This window comes from Leptosomus discolor, chromosome 2 (genome assembly GCF_034619465.1).
Source record: "Leptosomus discolor isolate bLepDis1 chromosome 2, bLepDis1.hap2, whole genome shotgun sequence".
NCBI lineage: Eukaryota > Metazoa > Chordata > Aves > Leptosomiformes > Leptosomidae > Leptosomus > Leptosomus discolor.
Genome location: NC_141392.1, coordinates 123498109 through 123519743, shown reverse-complemented (window position 1 = coordinate 123519743; position 21635 = coordinate 123498109). Strand labels below are relative to the sequence as shown.

Sequence of the window (21635 nt, the reverse complement as noted above, 5' to 3'; positions counted from 1 at the left end):
ATCTTATAATTCAGTTTCCTGCATGATACAAGTCACTGCTGTTCACTTTGATACCTCGGTGTTGACCTTTCTTTTTGGCTAAAATTCTAGAAAATCATCTGGACTTGAAGATACAAGAGGTGGTCACATCCAGTACTATCTGAATATGTGCCTAGATGTTGGATGTTATCCCTGGTTTTGCTGTCATGAGTACTTGCCCACTTTCTCTTGTCAACCTCTCTCTCTAGCTTCCCATGAGAGTTTCTTGTTCTTTCCTCCACTGTTATATAAGTGAGTTTCTGGGCATTGACTTTTCTTCCTCCTCCAGATACCTCCAGAGTAATCAAATCACTTAGCTGTATGCTTTTTAATAAATTGAAAGGTTTGAGTTCTGGTGAGTGTTTCTTTCCTTATCTGTCTCTGTTTTCTGAATCCTTTTTAAAGTGTACATATCTGAAAAGCCAACAGTTTTCTTTCGTGGTGGATCCCACAACAGTGGACACTTTTAAGATTCAGCTGGAGAAGGTGCTGGGCCGTCTTCTCTAGACTGGGCTTTTGCCAAGAAAGGTTGGACCAGATGATCCTTGACATCCCTTTGACTTGCTATTTTATGATTCTATGATTCGATGATGTTAGTGCCATGTGCAAAAGTGGTGTTAAATCCCATTTTCTACTGGCAGAATTCAACGATGCCATCAGTCCATTTTTCTGAAGAAATAGGAGAGCTTATGGTCGTCTGCTCACTGTATTCCTTTCCAGTTCTAGCTTTCCAGGACCAATCCACTCAGTTTGTTTGCCCAGATCCCACATACCACATGATCTAGGCGCCCATGTTTGACTTTTCCCTCCATAATTTATCAGCCTACCCATCCTTCCGTGCATTTTACCAACAGTGGTTTTATATTTGTTTCTTGATGCAGATATAACATCAGGCCTACAGCTGATTTTGACAGAACAACACGGGACACTCCTTTACTTTATATTAATTTCCAAATGGAAGATACGTTTTGAGCTCTGTCATTTACCTAGCTCTTGGTTGGTTTTTTACATACTAGTTTTTAATTGATATTCTCTACCAAGACTCAGTTTTCGAAGGCCATTCTCTCCCCTCTCCCTCATAGCAACAAATAACCCTTTCTGTCCCTCCTTCTTCTGTCCCCAGCTTGCTCTTTTCAGCCTCCTGCAGCCACTGTTTGCATGGCCCAGATGGTAGCCCTTATCTGCAGAGAAGGCTGTGAGGAAAAAGGCTGGGAAGGGAGCAGACAGCAGTGTATTTCAGCCTCAGATCCTGAATCTGTATTAAAAGCATATGGGAAATATGAAAAAGGTAATATCCCATCTGTTTTTAATAGGGGACATGGGATTTGATGTTTGGCAACCTTATTGTGTACTCTTTTGATATTGCATAATGTTATTTTTTTATGTTGTGCACTACTGAGCCTTACTGAAGTATAAGCATATTCCATCCATGCAAGAAAGAAATTGGATTTGTGTAAGACTTACTTTCTTTAATTAATACCATATCCTCTAACATTTACCATTGACCCCTGTACCATCCTCATGTCTGTTGGCTGCTACTAAAACAAACCCCTATTCACACGCTTAACTTTTCTACTAGGCACTGTGTGGCTTATGGTAGTGAAGCATCCACAGTAAGGACACTGGTCTGTGACCATGGGAATCTCTGGTTTTCTTTTGTTGCCTGGGTTTGGTTTGTTGCTTCTGGTTTCAGATTTTTTTTTGAAGTGGTATTATATTAAGTACAGTGGGAAATTAGTATTTGCAAGATCAAATCTTAAATCGGGGCCAAACTCTGAAATTATACGATATATTTTATCAGCGGAACTACCATCACCGTTGTCAGTGTGGGTATTTGTGTTAGGATGTAGCATACTACAAAATGGGACAGCAAAAAAAGGTCATAGGAAGTTTTACAGACTGTGACAGGAAATGTTACCCTGTCTTTACACCATCCCAAGACATACTGTAGCCTCCAGAGTATGACAGGTACGAGACCCCTTGTTCAGTGTGTCCATTATTGATGATCAGAACAAGAGGAGCAAGAATAGCTACACTGTGGTAAATGAACGAGATAAAGGATTTCTAAAGTTCACCAGAACCCTATTAAATGCCTATAGGTTCCTGAATGCATTAGTGTTACATCACAGGGCGGGGGAAGTCGAGATCACCTAAAGCAGAGGACCACCCTCTTCCTTGTACCAGCAAAGAAACCTTGTGGCTGCCTTTTTCCAGGCACAAATGACATCTTCTGCACACTGGAGGCTGCTCTGCCAGCTGGGGTTTGTCTTCCCACCTGTGCATGCTCTGTGAAACCAGTCCGAGCAGCAAGAATCAGGAGAGGTCCCTAGGAAGGAGGATGTTTTATTATAGGGCTGAGAACAATACTAGCTTAAAGCCAGAGATTCACCGTCTCAGTAGGGGAAGACCTGGGATGTATAATGAAGAGAAGAACACTAACACCACCAGATCATAAGACCAGCTCAGAGCTCGTCCACCCTTAGCTGCTTGGGCTCCTCTGCAGTGTTATTTATTGCTCCCCATCAGTCATAGCTTTTCTGGAATCACTCATGGCTGACATTTCTGATGCAATAAGGCCACAGATAACTTGTGAAATGAAATCAGGGGTTTCCTGTTGGGACATGTAGTATCCCCACTGTCTCTCTGTCTCTCTTTAGGCAGTGCATGCTAGCACAGGCAAGGATAATGGGGCTGGGATTACAAGTCAGGCTAAGTATTCCAGTGTGTTTTTCTGTGGAAGGAAAAAAAGAGATATTCTCACCCCTGAGTCTTACAAAATCCAATCAGGCTGTCAGATATACGCAGAACCTGCACTCCTGCCAGGCCAGTCGCCCTGTGGTTTCAGACTAGTGGCTCCTTTTGCATCAAGACAACAACAAAAAGATCTTTGATCAGCAGAGACTGGGTGCCTGACTTTGCAGCCCAGGAGAGCGAGGCTGAAGGGAGCCTTGGAAACCTTGCTATGGTCAGGTAGCTAGGCAGTAAGTCTATATACCACATTGCCAAGCCTTTAAAAAAAATACTGTGATTTGAAATGCTTTTTTTACATGATTTTAAGTCCTTTGTTAGGGGTATTTCAAGCGTGGCTCAGTGGTTTGTCAAGGGAAGGCGGAGGTGGTTGCTGTGACTGCTATAGTCTTGCACAGCTGGAGAATCAGACATGACTATCACAGGGTTTTACCTTCCTGTGAATGTCAGTGTATTAAGATATACTACAACATATTTACAGACAGAAATATCTGTTTTGCAATGTTTGTCTAATGTCAAACTTTTATATAAATATAAAAGTGAAAAAACAAGAGAGCACAACAGCAAATGTGCTGCATGTGTTTGTGCGGGTGCCTTTATACATAATCAGAAATATAAAGCTGTACAGTCATTCAGAAGCCGTTTAGTCCGTATCTCCACACTAGAGCAAGGTACTTTACTCCTTCTTGATGATCCTTTAACCTGCTACAAACTGAAATTTGCAGGCATTAATCTTTCTTTATTAAGAGTTAAGTTTGGGGTAGCATGTGAAAAGCAGTGTGTGTGCAGGAAATAACAGTGTCTGCAACTCACAGCAAGCAATAACAGTGAAGTAAATCATCAAAGAACTGCTCATTAAGACAGCAATACCCATGCAGAGGACTAAATGAGAAATTGCTACTAATTTGCTACGTCACGCAGCATATATGCAGGCAGGCAAGGTTAGAGTTCCACACTAGATTAATTTTGACACAACCTAATCCCTAAGTGGCTGGGTTTGGTAATGTTCATGCAGGTTTCAGGCAGGCTGCTGTAGGGATTTGCACAACTTTCTTCCTGAGTATGGATATAACTTTTCCTCCAGTGGGTAGGCAAAGACAGGATGATAAAAATCACGACCTCGGATCTGGGCTTGAGCAGTTCTATCAAGGTTTTATCTGCCACACAGCCCCGAAGTGAAGATGTGGAAAAGGTGATACTCAGGAGCTTCAACTGTAAATTGAAAACTAAGCTTATGTAATTTGAATCAGATATTCATAGGAACACTATAGAGGACATATTCTTGAGCAGCATGTGCCACTCTGCTTGTTGATGTACATAAAAGATAAACTCAGTTCAAGTAGATACAGGGAAGGACACTTAAGGTGATCATGGAAATGGAGTTTGGTTTAAGGTGTAGGGAATAGAATCACAGAATCGTTTAGTAAAGAGTTTGGTTTGTTTAACTTGGCAAAGTAAGGCTGAGGAGAGGTGTCATCCTACCTGTGAAATTACGTTGGAAGAGCAAATACCAGAGAGGAAGGTTTAGACACTAATGGACAATGACAGTACAGGAACAAATGGGTGCAAGGTAAATTTGCTTTTAAAAAAAAGAAGGCAGCTCCTCAGAGAATAAACTGGAAGAACCTTGCAACAGAACTGGAAGAAGACCATTTCCCATTAAACACTACTCGATTTTCCTGATTTTTTTACAAAGATATATTCAAAATTGTTTTCTTTTTTTTTTTTTTTTTTTTTTAAAAAATTTGGGATTAGCCAAGGCCCATTTTTGGCTAACATCTCCTTTAGCAGTCTTGTAAAACTGTGGAAAAGCACACCTGAATAACCTGGAAGTTTTCTAATCAGAGGAGTGGGATTCTGGAATGGGCTATTTACAGGAGCAATGGGATAAGAAACTTCATGAGAATAAATTGGAGGCTAATATATGTGTAAACAGTGTTGTGACGTATAGAACTGTTATCATACTGTGCTTTAGGAATCAGTATGAATTTCACTATTTTTTTCACAATTAATAATTCTTTTCAAACTGGGAAGCAATAGTTGTGGGATCTATCAACAAGAAGTAGGTGGTCATCTAGAACTCAGAGACTCAGGCAGCTCTTTCTGCATGGAAGTTGGTGGCAACAGAGGCTTCTGCGTGAAAAGAGTTTGAGGGAAGTCATTCTGGGAGCCAGAGGTGAAGTTTTTTAATCACAAAGCCTTTTGCTATTTTTTTTTTGCTTCTGGGGACATTTTTAGCAGAAAATCCAGGAACTGAAATTGGGCATCGAAACTGAACTGTCAGTATATTGGTGGTGTCAGGAAGGCACAGTCATACCAGAGATGACGATGCCACACAAGGTCTTTGGCCATGTAGATGTTAGACCCCAAGGCTGCTATTTTACCATTTTTCTTCAAATTGAACTTAGAGAGGGGAAACTGAGGAGATATCTTGTGGCCTTCATCCATGGTTAGTAGAGGAATTAAACTGCAACTTAGATAGAAACACTTTTCATTCAGGGACTGTCCTAAATAAGCATGAGGTATACCTTGCAGAGTAGGCATATGAGTTGTTCATGCATGTTGAAGGTAGTACCACAGTATAGACTACTGCTAATTACAACGATGTCTGTCCATAATATTGAGTGTCTGTCTTTGAGGGGAAAAAAACCCCAAAACAATCAAAATAATCTGCCCCTTTGTATATGATCCTTTTGTGAAATCAATATTTCCCTTGCAAGTTTTCAAACAAATCTGCAAAACACTCTTCTAGACAACAGCCATGGAGCTTTATGTTACCATCACAAGTGAGGTAATGGTACTTTTTCGCCACTGCTGTCCTGGACTGGACCCCTTCTGGCAGTGTAGGTGTTAAAGGGTCTGTCACTGACTACCAACCCCCCAAACTACCTTCCCCCTCTTATACTGAGCCCTATTTTTAAGCTACATTTCTATTAGTATCTACTGTACATAGCAAACCTATCTAAAAATTTGCCAATCCCACTCAAAGATGACACCTGTGAATTACAAGATTCAGGCAATGAGAAGTCCCACCTCAGCTGTAACTATGGTGGAAACAACAACTTGCTCCGGCAATGGGTTTCCAAACCCAGGTGGTTCCTCTGCAGTAAGGGAGGAGGGGATAGGAAAGGTGAAAGGAGAGCAGGAGAGAGCAGAGAAGGAGGAAGACAAAGAGGGTCAGAGAGACTCAGGAAAAGGAATGTGGGACTTCGCAGGTCTTTATGGGAGGAAGGAGTGAAATATTGCCATATATTCCCGAAATGGGTCTTCCCAAAATTGAAGGATTTATGTTATTAAATCTCAGTTTAAAATGAAGGGGATCAGCTCGAGAGAAGCTTTTCCCAATTTCCCTGTGTAGCCCCAGAAGTTACAGATGTTTGGAAACATGCAGGAGGCCAGGAGTGTCCCCATTGTCTTTCTCAGGGACTGGAAAGAGCTCTGGTCCCAGCACTGCCCCAGTGCTGTCAGACAAAACCTGCCTTGCTCATGTCACATCTGGCTCCATTTCCCCCTTTAACAATTACTGGGACCTACAGTAAAAACAATGATTTACACGACGTGCGCATGGCAGAGAGGAGCTGCCAGCCACGTCTCTGAGGGACCGATCCTTTCCCCACTCGGCCTTATTTAAAACATGAGTGCTGTCACCTCTACCAGCAGAGCTTGTCTGGTGTGACATTTGAGTGAGTGATGGCTGTGTCAGCTCCCAGGTCAGCCCGCTTTTCTGTCGCATTGCGCTCTTGACTGCTGATGTGCATCAGATGGGGAAGGGAGAAAAATTCTTCCACATGCTTTGCTAGCAGGAATCTGGCCAGCAAAGGGTTAAATGTCTTGTGATGCTGGGTCTTTGTGGGGATGTGTGCACGTATATGTATGTATACGTGTGTGTATATATATATATATATATATATATACACACGCACACCTTGGTTTGGCTGTAGGACCTTGTGCCCGCAGGCCACAGTCACATTATCATCTGGAAATTGGATAACGACAGCACAATGACAAATCCAGGTTGCTTGCAATAAGGTGCTAATCCCTTTGCTTTAATATCGGAGCAGCATGTAATGATGTTTGGACATCACTCCAGTTTACTGACGACCCCACTGGGGCCGGCAATAGAAGCGTACAACTGTCTAACAAGCCATCAGGTGACCGCCGTCGTCAAAGCAACGGAGGATGCAATCTAATCTTCCCTCCATCCCTTCCAGCTCCCAATAAGGACCAGATTATAGAAGTGGCCCATCAATGCTTGGTAACTCGAATCAATTAACGTTAATTCGCACAATGCTATGATGTATTGTGATCACTTTCATTTCGGAGAAGGGGGAAGAAATTGCTATAATTCACCTAAAATGAGGTTGTCTATGGTGCTGAGGTATTAATTGGGTGTCCATATTAAATGGAAAAGGAGCACGGTAGTGAAGGAAAAGTGGATGAGTGACTCTCTTGGCTGCTATTGACCTATCAGAAGAAGACAGTGCCCTTTTCCTTTGCTTTTATCTATTACAGTTTTCCCTATTGCGTGTCAAGTTGATGTATTATAAAAAATTCATTTGGTGACCTTTCACCCCCCTAGCAGATTAAACAATTTCACTGGGATGGCATCATTAACAGGGCCTTGCATTTAATGATGATTTCTCTAAAAGGCCACGGAGATTCGATTTTAAGCTAACAGATTTATTGCACTATTATAACATATCGTAAAAAACTCTACCACCTACGGTCTGGTTTTAGGATAGAAACTGTTTAAGAGTTTATGTGGAGCTTAAAGTGGTATTACCTTGGGATACGCAGCAGCAGCAAGGCTCTGACCTCCGGCGGGATGTTGTTTACATTTAATAAAAGACGTTTCTCTGACAGTAAACTTTGGAAGTGTGTTATGGAGAAGGCCTGGCTTGTCTCCTTGCCACTAGCAGGCGGCTTTGTAAGTAGGGGAATTTCCACTCATGTTCAGCGATTAATGGAAATCACTAAGGAATTTGGAGGATGTTTCTCTCCTATTTGATGGCCCAGCTCTATTCTCATTCTAAAGGCTCCTGGTGGTCCCATCTCACCCTTGAGTGGATCCTTTAAGTTCCTCCAGTCTCCCTTTTTTATTTTATTCATGTGTCTTATCACTCCAGACCACAGGAATCTGGACTCCACCAGCTCCATCCACCAGGCAGCTGCTTGCTTTCAGTTTTTGTTGCCACTGGGATTGAAAAGTGCTAAACAAAGGTTGTCTGAGCAGTGGGGGATGACCGCCCTTATGACAGAGACATGTCTATGTGTTCCTGGACAGCTGTGTTGATGCTCCATGACTATGTTTACTGATTTGTAAAATAGGGGAAAAAAAATCCCGACAGCTAGATTGGGAGCCATTTGGAGCTTGGAGAGTCTCTAGCAAATGGAGGAATAGAGATTTGATGGTGGTAATGTCCCAAAAAGCTAATGTCAGAAGAAGCTGGTCAAAAAGACTGGTATTTTAGTTGATACATATTCCAAGAGAGTATGCACTGGACCTCTTTTTCAGAACTTTTTCAGTCTAACCAACTCATTTGAAGCTTTGAACAGCCACTAAATATCCAGCTTCTAACTAAAGCATCTTTGCTTTATGAAAGGAAAACCTAACAGAAGGTAAAGAAACATACTCCTCTTGTTCAGCCTTGCCCACTAAGGCAATTCAGTTATTTCTTATCCCAGTTCACAATCAACCTAGGCCCCCTTGCGAAGTAGTGACCCCTCTGCACCACTAGATCTTCTCTTGTTAGCTTTGTGCCATCACAGCATCTGACCTCCAGGGCAGTGGACCCATGGCTTTGTTCAAAGCTCCCTGCTGATGCTAGCTAGAATATGCATCTAGGTGCCTAGTTTTTTTTTAAATTTTGGTCTTATTGACTCAACCTACATGAAAGAAGGGAGACATCAATAATGTCTGACACCATGAGTCCTGTTCAGTCTGTTAGTTTAGCCCTCATAAGGAGATACGATCATTATTATACATTTGTTGTTTCTCTGTTGTTAAGGAAAGCTGCAGCCTGCTTTCCACTGAAGTTTATTTCCTCTAGCTTTGATTTCTTTCTATAATATGCAAAACCATGGTCATCAGTGGAAATAAAAGTCATCCTTCGGATAGCTTTTTGCTTAAAGTAAGAATGACCTCAGACTCCTCACTGTCTTCTGGATGCTCACGTCTCTCTTTCCCTGTCTCTATTACTTGATGATAAGCTCTGCAGGGGGACACAAAGATCTGCAGCTGGCGGCACAGATATCTGGTGTCTGGCTAACTTCATCACCACATGACATGAAAACGCACCTCTCACCCAAAGACGCTAAATTCCTCACAGCCCTTCCAGTGAATCTGTACCTACTTTGCTTTACACAAGTTCTCAGCTTGCCTACCTGTCTCCTGTCTTCGCTACAGCATCTTCTTTCTTGTGGCCTGTCTTCTCTTCACCAGCAATCACCACCTTTTCAAGAATAAAAAAAAAAACCCTTTGTCTTGACCATGATGCATTTTGATGTATTATTTATTCCTCAAATTCTTTCCAATCTCCTTCCTCTTCCCAGGCTATACTGATGCTGCAACACCAGCATTACAGTCATACACAGACAACTGTTCAATTCGTTTCATTGTCTGTGTTTATTAGGAAATTAAATATGCCAGGGACTGTTCTCTGGCACCAAGGCCAGATGATCAGCTTGCGTCCATAAAATTAAATTCTCTCACCCACCATCTCAGAGTGGCCTCATCCAATCCGCCAAGTGAGAATATTCTTTGTCTGTATTAGCTCCCAGACCGTTTGGGAGTTGTCCTGGACTTTACTATTGGGCCTGGACCACAGCTTGTGATGGACTGACAGCTTAACAGGAGAGGTGATCAAGTGCCAATGCCAAGGCTTGTTCTTTGGCAATATTTAGTTTTCTAGTACAGACATATCCATTAACTTTGATGGACTTTTGACCCAGGCTCTCAGTCTGATCTCTTTGCCCTTGAAGTCAACCGACAATAATAGCTATTAGTATTATTATTACTAGTATTATTGTAATTATTGTTGTCATCATTATTATAATTATTATTGTAATTATAATTAAAATGACAAGCTCTCCTTGATTTCAGGGAGATTTCCTTCCCTTTGCCCCAAGTCTCTCCACCTAATTTCTCAATCATGCCTTAATACCTGCAGTAGACCCTCTGCTTTCCACGATTTCCTTGCTACTAAAGAGCAGACACTTGCTCTCCCGCAGAGCCTCAGCAACTTCTGCAGACAAATGTTGGCACCGATGGTGAAAGGAACTGGGATCCTGACCTTGGTGTCCCTGCTGACTAAGGTATCACGAGCAGCGCCTGCTTGCCCGCTGTGCCCACATTTAGAAGTGCTGCAAGGCACTGAGCAAATGAGTTGCTCCCCATTGAGCACTGTCAGCAGGGAATTGCGAACCAGCCTGCTCCTTAACAACATGAGACTTCAGGCGAGTGACAAAACAGCATGCTCTTCATGCCCATCAGAAGGAAGGCAGGTCTCCACGCTCTGGTCCTTGCTAGGCTACAGGCTTGCTTGTCAGTCCCCACCTCCCAGTGTCAAAGCTATGCCAGGAAAGCCTATTTTCCTTCCAGCACAAATCACCAGGGAAGCAGCGGGCTGCTCCCGGCTCCTCCTCCTCCCCACTGACGCTCACTCACAGGAATGTGACTCGCTGTGTTCAGGGTTGCACCCTAAGGCAGGGGCTCTCTCCCAGCAAGAGTCAGGTTGGACCGCGTGGGATATACATACCATGTTCTGTGCTGTGTTAGCTGGACTCAAATTACCCGCAAACAGACATCCATTTTTAAGCATGCATGCGTGTTTTTTTTTGTTTTGCTTTCTTTCTTTGCTGTTACTCACCCTAGGGAGTAGGAACATCTGCTTCCTACAACCACATTTTGCAGCAGGCTTCCTTGAAGTGTGAGATGAACACAGTTTTACCATCTAGGGCTTGGGGTGTGGAGGCAGGGCCATTTCATGCCAGCACTTTTTCTCTTTGTTGGCAGTTTTAAAGAAGCTGGAGAGAGAAAAAAAGTTATTTTGGGCTTACAGAAGCCATGCCAAGACTCACCTAAACTTGTCTCGACTCAGCTGGAGCCAGAGAGCTCACAGAGAGTGCAGATCTCTGCTATGAGAACAGGAGTGGCTTGGTGCATCGTTCTTGCAGTGGGTTTCTGTCACAGTGCTGAATGCGCATTTGTGGAAGGAGGTGGATAAGAGCACCGGTGAACACACTGGTGCCTTCGACATGAATTTCAAACATAACGCTGTCTTTCAGACTTTCTCACTCACAAAAAAAAAAAGGACCAAGATAAAACTGAAACTTTAATCCTTGACCTAGCTCTTGAGACTGCAGGTACCCTTAAACCCTTAGTCAATCTCAGTGTCTGTGGTTTGGATCAGTATTTCCCATCAGCTGCAGTATAGTTTCTGGTTTGTAATGCATAATAACACCCTGAAAAACAAAACAAAACGAAACAAGAAACAGAAAAACCCAACCAAACCAATCCAAAACAAAATCCTAACAAAAACCTGAGTTAAACCAAAGGAAACTTACGCTCCATATATCTTCTCTTTGTAAATACCTTTAAGCAAACACTAGAGATGAATGAATAGCTTTTCTACTTTCATTCCAAGATAATACTAAACCCCCAGCCACCTCACTGCAATTGCAGTGATTCTGTGATTGCAGATTAGAGGGGCTTTATATATATATATTTTTATATATATATATATATGTATAAACCATATATATATGTAATATATACATATACATATGAGATACTAAATGACACAAAGTACTGGGAAAGGGCATGAAATGGTACAGGCTCAGAATAAAGTGTTGAGTTTTTATTCAAATGCAAAAGTTCTTTGCTGGGATGGTCTAATTTAAATTTTGGTCTTGGAAGAACCAATGTCTTTCAATGGGGTGTCTGTACACTGCTGTGTTTCAGTATGCAGTCTTCACATGTAATGGAAGGTAAGAACAAAGGTGCGGCAGGATAAAGACACGTAGTAAAGCCCTCTTAATGCTGTGCTTGTGTAGAGGAACTAAAACTTGTTTCCTAGAGGAGCTCAGATATGTTCTTTGGAAATCTTTCTCCTGGACATGAAGCATTTGCAGCCTCCGCTGTTATTAGTGCACTGCAATGAAGACTTTGGGGCTAAGGCATTGGGTTTCCAAATCCATAAAATCCCTGTCTTTGCCACGTATTTGCAGGGAAATAATTTATTTTGATAATTTCTCAGTTTTCCATCTGTAAACTGGGGATTAGAACTAAAAGATTTTTTATTACTTTGGTGCTGCTGTTTGCTTGGAAGTGATGTCTATTCCATATTTCCATACCCGCTGCTCTCATCCAAGGAATCAAAGTGACATGACAAGGTAAATTGGTAGACATTTGGTATAGTGCTCCTTCCTATAGATAATAGACACTAAGTATTGCCACCTGCGTTACTAAGGTAGAAAATCCCATGAACAGAAAGTAACATGTCATTCCTAGGTAAGAAAGATGTGAATTACTTCTGGGACTAACATTGGGTGTTTTCATAGCACTAATTTTCTGATTTTTTTTTTTCCCATTCTTTTTACATGTGAAAGAAATGGAAGCAGACAACATCCAGAAACATGCTTGTATGTGAGACCCTACAACATCTCTGTTCAGGTGCAGCCCTCAGATGGAGAAATTGAGAAGCAGCTTCCTGTACAGCCGAAAATCATTTTCCTGGACAGGAAGGTACGATGTGCCCCTCCTCTACAATTTTGACATTTCCAAGCAATCCGAAAGTTATGAGACAGACCTATTTGCCCTTTGTGGATGGGGGCATAAATACGGCATAGGACAGCTCTATAAATAAATATGGCAAAGGGCAGCTCTATATAAAAGCAGTCATCGGTATTCTGGGAACTTCTTCCGGGATGGACTCTATTCAAGCTTTTCAGCTTTTTCCATGAGGGTTAGATTCATACTGTAGAATTAATTGTGTGTAGTTTTCTGATTTCTGCTCCTAAAGCTTAGAGGATATCATTGAGGAATGTAGGAACAGGAATACAGTCATGAAGGCTGGCAGTATCAGGTGTAATGGGGTATCCTGCTCTGCCTAAGCAAGTCCACACCACGCAGAGCAGTGCTGTGTAGATATTACCATGTTTAGAACAAGCTTGGACTTCTGTGTGATGTGATTTAGCACTGCCAGAGGTACTAACAAAAGTTCTGGAAGCAGCAGACTAGGTTCAGTGAGCCCTCAGATGTTGCTGGGCTGTTGGACTAGGTTCAGTCCCGAAGTCAGGTAAAATCTGCATAGCATGGCTTCGTGCTGTGTTTCTTCTTCCTTTACATTTTCATGTCCTCTTTTCCTGTTTTTGAACTATTTTCTATTGTGGAATCATTCCCGTTTTGCTGGACAGGCAAAAGTATAGCCACAGAATAATTATCCCCAGGTACAACAGTTTTACAGTGAAGCATGGTGTCAAACCCAAGCTTCGACAGATTTGTGGACGCTATTTCTGGATGCAAAGTTGCTTTACAATTAAAACCAGCTCCGTGTATTCATTACTCATGAGATTGATTTTACAACTTTGAGGCACAAAACTTTCAGCTTCTTTCTATTTCAGTTCAGTTCCTTACACACAAGCATCTTGTGGCATTGTAGGCTGTGGACTATGTTAGTTGAGCTCCAGCTCCTGTAGAAAGGTAAGGCTTTTCCAGAAGCCAACTATGTTGGATGTCAAAAGTTCGTTACCTGAAATGACACACAAAATGTACATCTAGGCAACTGAATCTTCCTTTGATTTTCATACCCTTCTTCAGATACGTTTCAGGTTTTCGACTAGACTTGAAAACAAGTAGCACCCTCAAAAAAAAAAAAAAAAAGCTAATGTTTTTGTATACGTATAGACTACGGGATCTAGATGCTGCACACCTATTATGGCTGGATAATTTAGGTATCAAAATTAGTTTCTTTGGCTGTATAAGGAACTTAAATCTTCAGCCTGTCTAAATAGGCAGACTGAATCTACCCAGTTTCCTTGAACTTGTGGAGTCACCATCCTTGGAGATATTCAAAAGCCATCTGGACATAGTCCTGGCTAACCCCTTCTACATGGCCCTGCTTTAGCCAAGGGCTGGACCAAATGAGCTCCAGAGGTTCCTTCCAACCTCAACCATGCTGTGGTTCTGTGAACTTAGATTTCGAAGAAGCCACGATGGGAAAATTAGCTGCTTCTCATTGATGATGTGAATGTGACAACAGATACTTCAAGTGAAGCACCAAACCTTGCCAGACTTTACTGAAACAAGCTTGAAGTTTCCAGACCTGGTTCCTCTGAGCTTAAGGTCATCTTGGAGAGTTATGGTGAGCTTTGTGACATTTGTAACATGCAACGTAGATGCAAACTGCCCTCCCACCGGTCATAAAAAAATTATAACTGTAAAAAACATCAAAACTTTCTTTCCTCTTGTTGAGGAGACAAGACCTTAATTCTTCTCTTTTGTTCTTCCTTCCAGGGTCAAAGAGTTGACAAACTGGGGCCTCCCTCAGAACCCTGGGTGGTATCAGCTCATCTCAAGGGCTCCTCTGAGGCTATGCTAAGAGGTTTGTATGTGTTTTCTTTTAGCCGGGGTTATGGCAAAGCAGCTATGCAGAATGACGGTGATAAATTTAGGAGCTGTACCTGTGAAATACTGGATTTGAAAACTAGTCTTTGGGCTGAAAAAAAGAAGGTTGCAGTAGGAGTTTGGTGAACTGCCCTGTCATATGCTAGAGAAAGTGAAGCTTACACGAAGTATTTTCATATTCTGGAAGCTTAAAGGGAGTGTATCTGTTAGTTTATCTTGAAAAGGCATATCTTCCATCATAAAAGTAAAGAATGAAGAATTAGAAATCGTAATATTTGATTTTCAGCTAATGTTAATTGGGGCAATTTTCTTAGAGTCCATAACAACCTGTTTGTCACAGCAAAGGTTCTGGCCAAGCACAGACAGAAACAACTGCCTGTTGTTTGCAATTCTCATGTTTTTACGAGGGATCTAAATGTTTCCCTTGTGGTCCTTATTTATCAAAAGACCTGAACTCATGATTAACTCTAAGCACGTGAGTATTTCCCTTGAGGTTATTGAGGCTGTGAACATGCTTAGACATAGAACCTTGTTTAAGGACAATGCGGAATCAAAACCCTGTGGATGAACGTATACTTGTAAACTAGAAAGTGTAAAAGATACTGATTATAAAGCATTCTAATTTTCATTGCTAAAATCAGCAAACAGCACACACATTGAAAAGTGAGGTTTCCTATTACAGATAAAGTATTCTGTTTAAAGTAAAGCCATTTGTGTCTTAGCTTTAGCTTAAAAACTTCACATACCGACAAGATAAGTGGCACTCATGCTGTAGATCAGAGCTTCTCACCCTTTCAGTCTGTGTTTCTGTTAATTAGAAATTCTTCCTACCTCATCATAGTTCCAGGTTTACAGGTTAGAAAAATCTTTTGGTCTTTTCTGCTGTTTTTCATGCCTTTTCAGGGTAATCCACCTCATAGGTTTAAGAATATGGGTTTAGATGAACCACAGATTATTGGAACAGCTACAGTGGGAGAAAGGGGGGAGGGGAGGAAGGAAAGAGTCAAGGAAGGGAAAAGGAAAAGAAGACAAAAGGATAGAAAAGAAAGAGAAGAAGAAAGAAAGAGAAAAAAGAAAGTTAAAAAGATAAAGAGAAGGAGAAAAAGAGGGGGAAAACGAAAGAAAAATCACTGAAGCGAAATGCATTTCACATTCTTTAACAGATACATGCATCAAATTAATAGTCAATAAACTCCAGCAAAGAAAGAACTGCGTAGTACAGATGTTCTGCATGTAATAGTTTGCTGCAGTTTTTCCTTTGACAAACGTCCTTATTGCACTCGTCTTTTGAAGCATATGAAAGCAGCATTTAATCGAAATGGGTCCCGTCTAGCACACTGAGGCTGCTTCATCTGACAGCAGCCAAACTGCCTCATGGAAAGTAGTTTAGCTCCAAATTAGCTTGCTTCTATGTTAAATACCAGCTTGCCTGAGAGGTCTTTGTGAATACTGCCATATATATCTGTAATATTCTGAGCTTTGAAGCATATGTGCCCGAAAGCTGAGATAGTCTCTGTTGAGAAGTACAGTACAGTACTCCAGGCTTCATCAGAGACTAGAAATGGCAATTATAAAGTATTTGAACGCAGCTGACAAGACCCTCTACAAAAGTAGTGTTACAGTGAGTATCAGAGCCAAGAAAAGTCTTGGTAGTCTGGGCAGATACTGTCATAAGGAGGATCATATGCATAGCAGATAAATAGATGAGCCAGGATCAAGCTGGAGCAATTAGAGAAATATAGATTCCCACATCCCCACAAAGTCTATTCACAGTATAAATTACTGCCTATTTATCACAGCTGGTGCTGGAGACTCACAATGAAATTAGGAGTTTGGTGTGCTAGATGCTGTACAAAAATAGAAAAACATATATTTAGTCAAAACTAACTGGGATATTAGTAAATTAAATAGTGCCGGATCACGGACAGGGGAAACTTTATCACTTTTGTTGTTAGATCATTAAAATTCAGCATGTTTTTGCCCAAGACCTTGTCTCAGGCAATTTCTAGCTATGGTTCAGAAGTCAACACAGCAAGGAAGCAATCTCAATAGGCAGTTTGCATTGTAGCATCTCTGTTTAGAGGCTGTAAGTGTTTAAGAGGCTTGGCCAGGGCATACCAGTTCTTCAGTACCAAAGAACAGATCCCAGCACTGTTTAGTTTGCATCACATAGGTGTAGGCACAAAAAAATGGGATAAAATTAGAGAGAAATTGTCCTGTTATCTGGCCTGCTATCAAAATCCTTGTCCCCAGCTGCTGAACACTCCTATGCATCTGTGATTGCAAAATGTCTCACAAAGATATTTGCTACTTCAACACTTTGTTCAATATCCAAGACATGGGATAGCAGAATATAAATGTCCACCTCACATTCAGACTTTATGTACCTTCACCTGTGCTGCTTAATGGCAATAAAATGTCAAACCACCTGCTTCGTAAAGCAAATAGTTATGACGTGTTGTCTTTGAGCAGGCAAAAGTCTGTGTTTGTGATCACTGGAGCAAGTCCAGCATCCTAAGACGTTCTGCCTTCTCCCCCCCACCTGAACCAACATTTTTAAATTTGTCAGTCGTTACGATTTTACCCCTCTCACCCCAAGCGCCTGAATGAAGCCCAGGCCTGGTCAGCATTGCTCAAAGCTCAGGACTTGGCTTGTGCTCAAAGATACACACAATAAAATGGAGATCCAGTTGCAAAGTAAATTATAACTTTTAGAAAGAGCCTACAAAAATAAAATCCATGGCAAGCGTAAATGTTGGGTCAGAATGCATTCCCTGATCGCTTAGACCAAGAGGTAAAGTGATGGAGAAACAGACTCTCCCAGGTTTCATTTTAATACTCCCCATGGAGTTTTCTCCTGCCAGGTTTCTAGCTGAAAGTGTCTCCTTTACGATCGCAGGGCAGTCACTACAGACATTTTTCATGGACAAATTGCTTTCAAAGCATCTGACAGGGTTGGAGAAAAGTTCGAAATGATTTAACAGTAGGACAGGAGGGAATATGCCCAAATGATGAGCTGAAACACCTACAAATCAGAAAAGGGTTAAAACAGTCATCTCTATTCCCTTAGCTGCAGCGGCTGGTTCTTTGAGACCATCAGTCACTAGGGCCACTTCTGTTTAACATATTTATCAATGTCAGTACCAAGGCCGCTTCTGTTTAACGTATTTACCAATGATCTCGATGAAGGGGTAGAATGCACCCTTAGTAAGTTTGCAGATGACACCAAGTCAGGTGGGAGTGTTGATCTGCTTGAGGGTAGGGACGTTCTACAAAGCGACCTGGACAGGCTGGACCAATGGGCTGAGGCCAGCTGTGTGAGCTTCAACAAGGTGAAGTGCCGGGTCCTGCACTTGTGTCACAACAACGCTACAGGCTGGGGGAGGAGTGGCTGGAAAGCTGACTGGCAGGAAAGGACCTGGGGTACTGGTTGACAAACAGCTGAATATGAGCCAGCAGTGTGCCCAGGTGGCCAAAAAAGCCAATGGCATCCCGGCTTGTGTTAAGTATAGTGTGGCCAGCAGGAGTAAGGAGGTGGTCGTCCCCCTGTACTCAGCACTGGTAAAGCCTCACCTCGAATGCTGTGTGCAGTTTTGGGCACCTCAATACAAGAAAGACTTTGAGGTGCTGGAGAGGGTACAGAGAAGGGCAACAAAGCTGGTGAAGGGCCTGGAGAACAGGCCTGGTGAGGAGCAGCTGAGGGAACCAGGGTTGTTTAATCTTAAAAGGAGGCTGAGGGGAGACCTTACTGCTCTCTACATCTACCTGAAAAGACATTGTAGAGAGGTAGGTGATGGTCTTATAGGTAATTAATGATAGAACAAGAGGGAACAGACTCAAGCTGCACCAGGGTAGGTTTAGGCTTGACATTAGGAAAAAATTTTTCACCGAATGGGTTGTCCGACATTGGAATGGGCTACCAAGGGAGGTGGTTGAGTCACCATCCCTTAATGTGTTTAGAGGTTGTTTAAATGTGGTGCTTGGAGACATGGTTTAGCGGTGTACTTGTTAGAGTAGGGTTGATGGTTGGACTCGATGATCTCAAAGGTCTTTTCCAACCTGAATGATTCTATGATTCTATGATTCTATGATTCTTTTAGGACAGAAAATACTCGATGTCTCACTAATACTCTCTTAACCTTGGTGATGTACTTAGTCACACAAGGCATGAGTTAAATTAAAAAGATGAGCATCTAGAACTTTCTTACAGCTCCCACTGCCTTTGCTTGACCCCTTTAACATCTGTATTCATGTTACATCCCTGCAACATGGATATGTACAACAAATGCAATTTCGCAATGAACTCAAAGAACCAAGATTCAGAAGCTAAAGTCCTCCAAACCATCAGGAATTTTGTGTCCAAGTACTTCTGAAGACCTGACCCTATGTGAAATTTCTGAGGTTAGGCAAATTTTTTTACAATTAAGAAGGACACTGAATTTAGACTTTCCAAAGTCCCCTTAAAGTCACGAGGACTTTCTGAGGGGCTTAGGTGGTACTTATCTGGATGCTGTTAATTGCAATGTAATTTTTTTTTACTCTGCAGGGCTCACTCAAGTGCAGGTCATAAATGGATATGCAAGCTTTTCCAGTCTGGCAGTCTCCAGCTCGGGCACAAACTGGAAAATTCTGTTCACTGTCACATCACCTCCAGGTAAGCCACACTTGCTGCATGTTTTTTGATTTGGAAACTGAAGTCAAAACCCTACAGGTGGTCTGGATTTATAAAAAGGGAGTTAAGCTTTGTTTGAATGAGTGGAACAATGCCAAACCTCTAAATAGCCTGACTTCTGTTACACGTCCAAGTTGGCATTACCCAGCCAGCAAGAGAGCTGGGTGATTCCTGTGCTATTCATGTGAGATCCCCAAAATCAAGACGAGTTAGTACAGAGAAGTATTGCCAGAGAAAGGTGCCTCTTTCTCCCTGGATTCCCTAGCTAAATAGCCCATGTAGGAATCATGTACTTAAGGTCAGCTAGGCTGCCAGAGCAAACTTTTTTCCTATAAATCGAGTCCTCTTATTCCCTCTTTTTTCCTGTTGGTATTCAGAAATTTTGCAGCTGTACTCCCAGTTATTTTCATAGTGCCTTTCACTGACCGTTTGATGCACCTGGTCATCTTTATGGGTGCAACGAGTTATGCACGTTCAGAGCATGCCTCCAGGCCTGGGCTCTGCTGGGGGTATCTGACAGTTTACAGAGATGACGTTGGGACCTCCAGGATTGTGCAGCTTGCACAAGCCCTCTGAGCAACCCAATAATGGTGAAGAGGCAGGTGTGCTTATGTCTCCTTAGAAATACTAGCTGAGGGGGACATTGGCACCTTGGGGATAAGGCACCACGTGAACCCTGGCTTGTAAAAAGCCTCAGGGCTTCTGCACAAGTGAAGCATGTGTCCAACTGTTTGGGGGCCTGAATTTATCTACAAATCTGTCTCTAAAGTTATACAGGGGTCAAAGTGCTGCTTTCTTGCTGAGGCAAGTCAATGGAGAAGCAGGAATACGCTGTCTGGCATGTAGTCCAAAGACATATTAAGATATAGGTGTTGTAAGACCATGTGTAAAGTCTCTATTCTAGTGTTGCATACATATATACATACATATATGAATATACATGTATGGGCTAGAGAGACTATATGTCTAGATAGATGACATAGATACAGACAGACATAAATAGATATAGATGGATGATATCAATATAGATGTAGATATAGGTATCTCCATATAAACTGAGACCTATCAGGTGGAAAGAAGCCTAGAAAGGATGGATAGAAATATTTCCAGGAGAGGTAAGGTGGTGTGTGTGCTACTGCAATAAGCCCTGATGATTTCTCCTTTGAAGTACTAAACTTAATTTTCTTCATAATGCATGTTCAGAGATGATGTCAAAATGGAATAGGTATGGACTGAGCATTTTTAATGAGGAAACTCCAAAATTGTGTGGGTTGTTTCAGTCAGAAAACACAGAGAGGATGAATACATCAGACAAGTGAAGTGGTCAAGTGGAAGTGGCTAACGAAAAAATCTGAGCTAAAAACTTAGAAGGTCATTACAAACATTTAGACTGCATTTTTCTGAACAGACTATCTTAATAGACAGGAATAGTGAGAGAGACCAAACTGCTTCTGGATGGAGGTCAATATACTTACAGATGATATTGTACAACATGCAATAGCATGGGATAGGATTTATAGCTTAAGAAATCTCTTCCCATCCTATAAGATTAAATGAAGATTCAGATTATTTTTTTAATGAGAAACCTTTGCTTCTCCTAGTCACAAGCGACTAATCAACGAGTGTTGCCCGTAACTTTGTAAAGGGAGAAATTGGGTGCAGGGATTACTTGGAGGGCCTTTGTAAAACAATGAAGGTGGGTCTTTAAAGGAGGGACATATGTCTGTTTTGAGGGTGTATGCTGCCGAACACCCACAGCTCCCATTGCCTTCACTTCAGTGACAGCAGATGGAAAGTCAGCACCTCACAGGATCTGACTCTTTAGTGTGAAGTACACCTTAATGGACTATGTTCTGAAAGCTATTTCAGGGAAGTCACAAAATCTTTCCTTTGTACAAAAGTGAGATGGAGAACCCTTTTACGAAACTTTTAGCCAATCAGAGTGTTGCAAAGAGATGCTTACAGCTAGTAATGTGAACAGCTGATGCGTCTGTGTAGGAGTAAATCGGAGTATTGTACACTTTTTGTACGCATCGCAAAAGCACACACCAAAGAAGCAATCCCCTTTGCTTGTTTGTAATTGGGAGCTGTGCTGGAGACAGTATAAAGGCTTTTACTTTGCCAGACTCTTACTGAAGATATCTGCATATTGTTTGAGACAAACAAACAAAAATCAAACATTCAAATAGTAGGTGTTCGGGATACATTTTCATGATGAGGTTTCTATGTTCTGACATAGTTTGCTATCTGGAGGCAGCTCAGAAGATGCAGCTGGCATTGAATGTAATAATCCCAAATGTTTTAGTGATAGTTCCTGGGGAGACTAAACAATTCAGAGTACTGCTGCATAGCCTTGCTTCTTGTTTTACAGTAATATTCAGTTAACTGATATGGATCCCAACGGGCTTGATCCATCTACTTTCCATTTAAACCATCAGCAGTCTACTCACAAACTATTAGAGTAGTGCAAAGCACCTTTAAGCACCTTGATATCTGTGAGACTACTTCTCTCAACTGAAGTTCATATGTGTTTGTACCTGCAGGCAAATTTTTCCCAATTGGAACATGCTT

At 41.8% G+C, this 21635-nt stretch overlaps 1 protein-coding gene across 1 annotated transcript in view; it reads left to right on the top strand.

Moving 5' to 3' along the window:
- PKHD1 (PKHD1 ciliary IPT domain containing fibrocystin/polyductin) overlaps nt 1-21635 on the top strand; it is a 265896-nt gene that overhangs the window by 236217 nt on the left and 8044 nt on the right. Inside the window, exons 60-62 of the mRNA XM_086461672.1 lie at nt 12376-12511; nt 14282-14369; nt 18939-19046. Coding sequence (XP_086317798.1) covers nt 12376-12511; nt 14282-14369; nt 18939-19046 — 332 coding nt within the window. The remainder of the gene's footprint in view (nt 1-12375; nt 12512-14281; nt 14370-18938; nt 19047-21635) is intronic.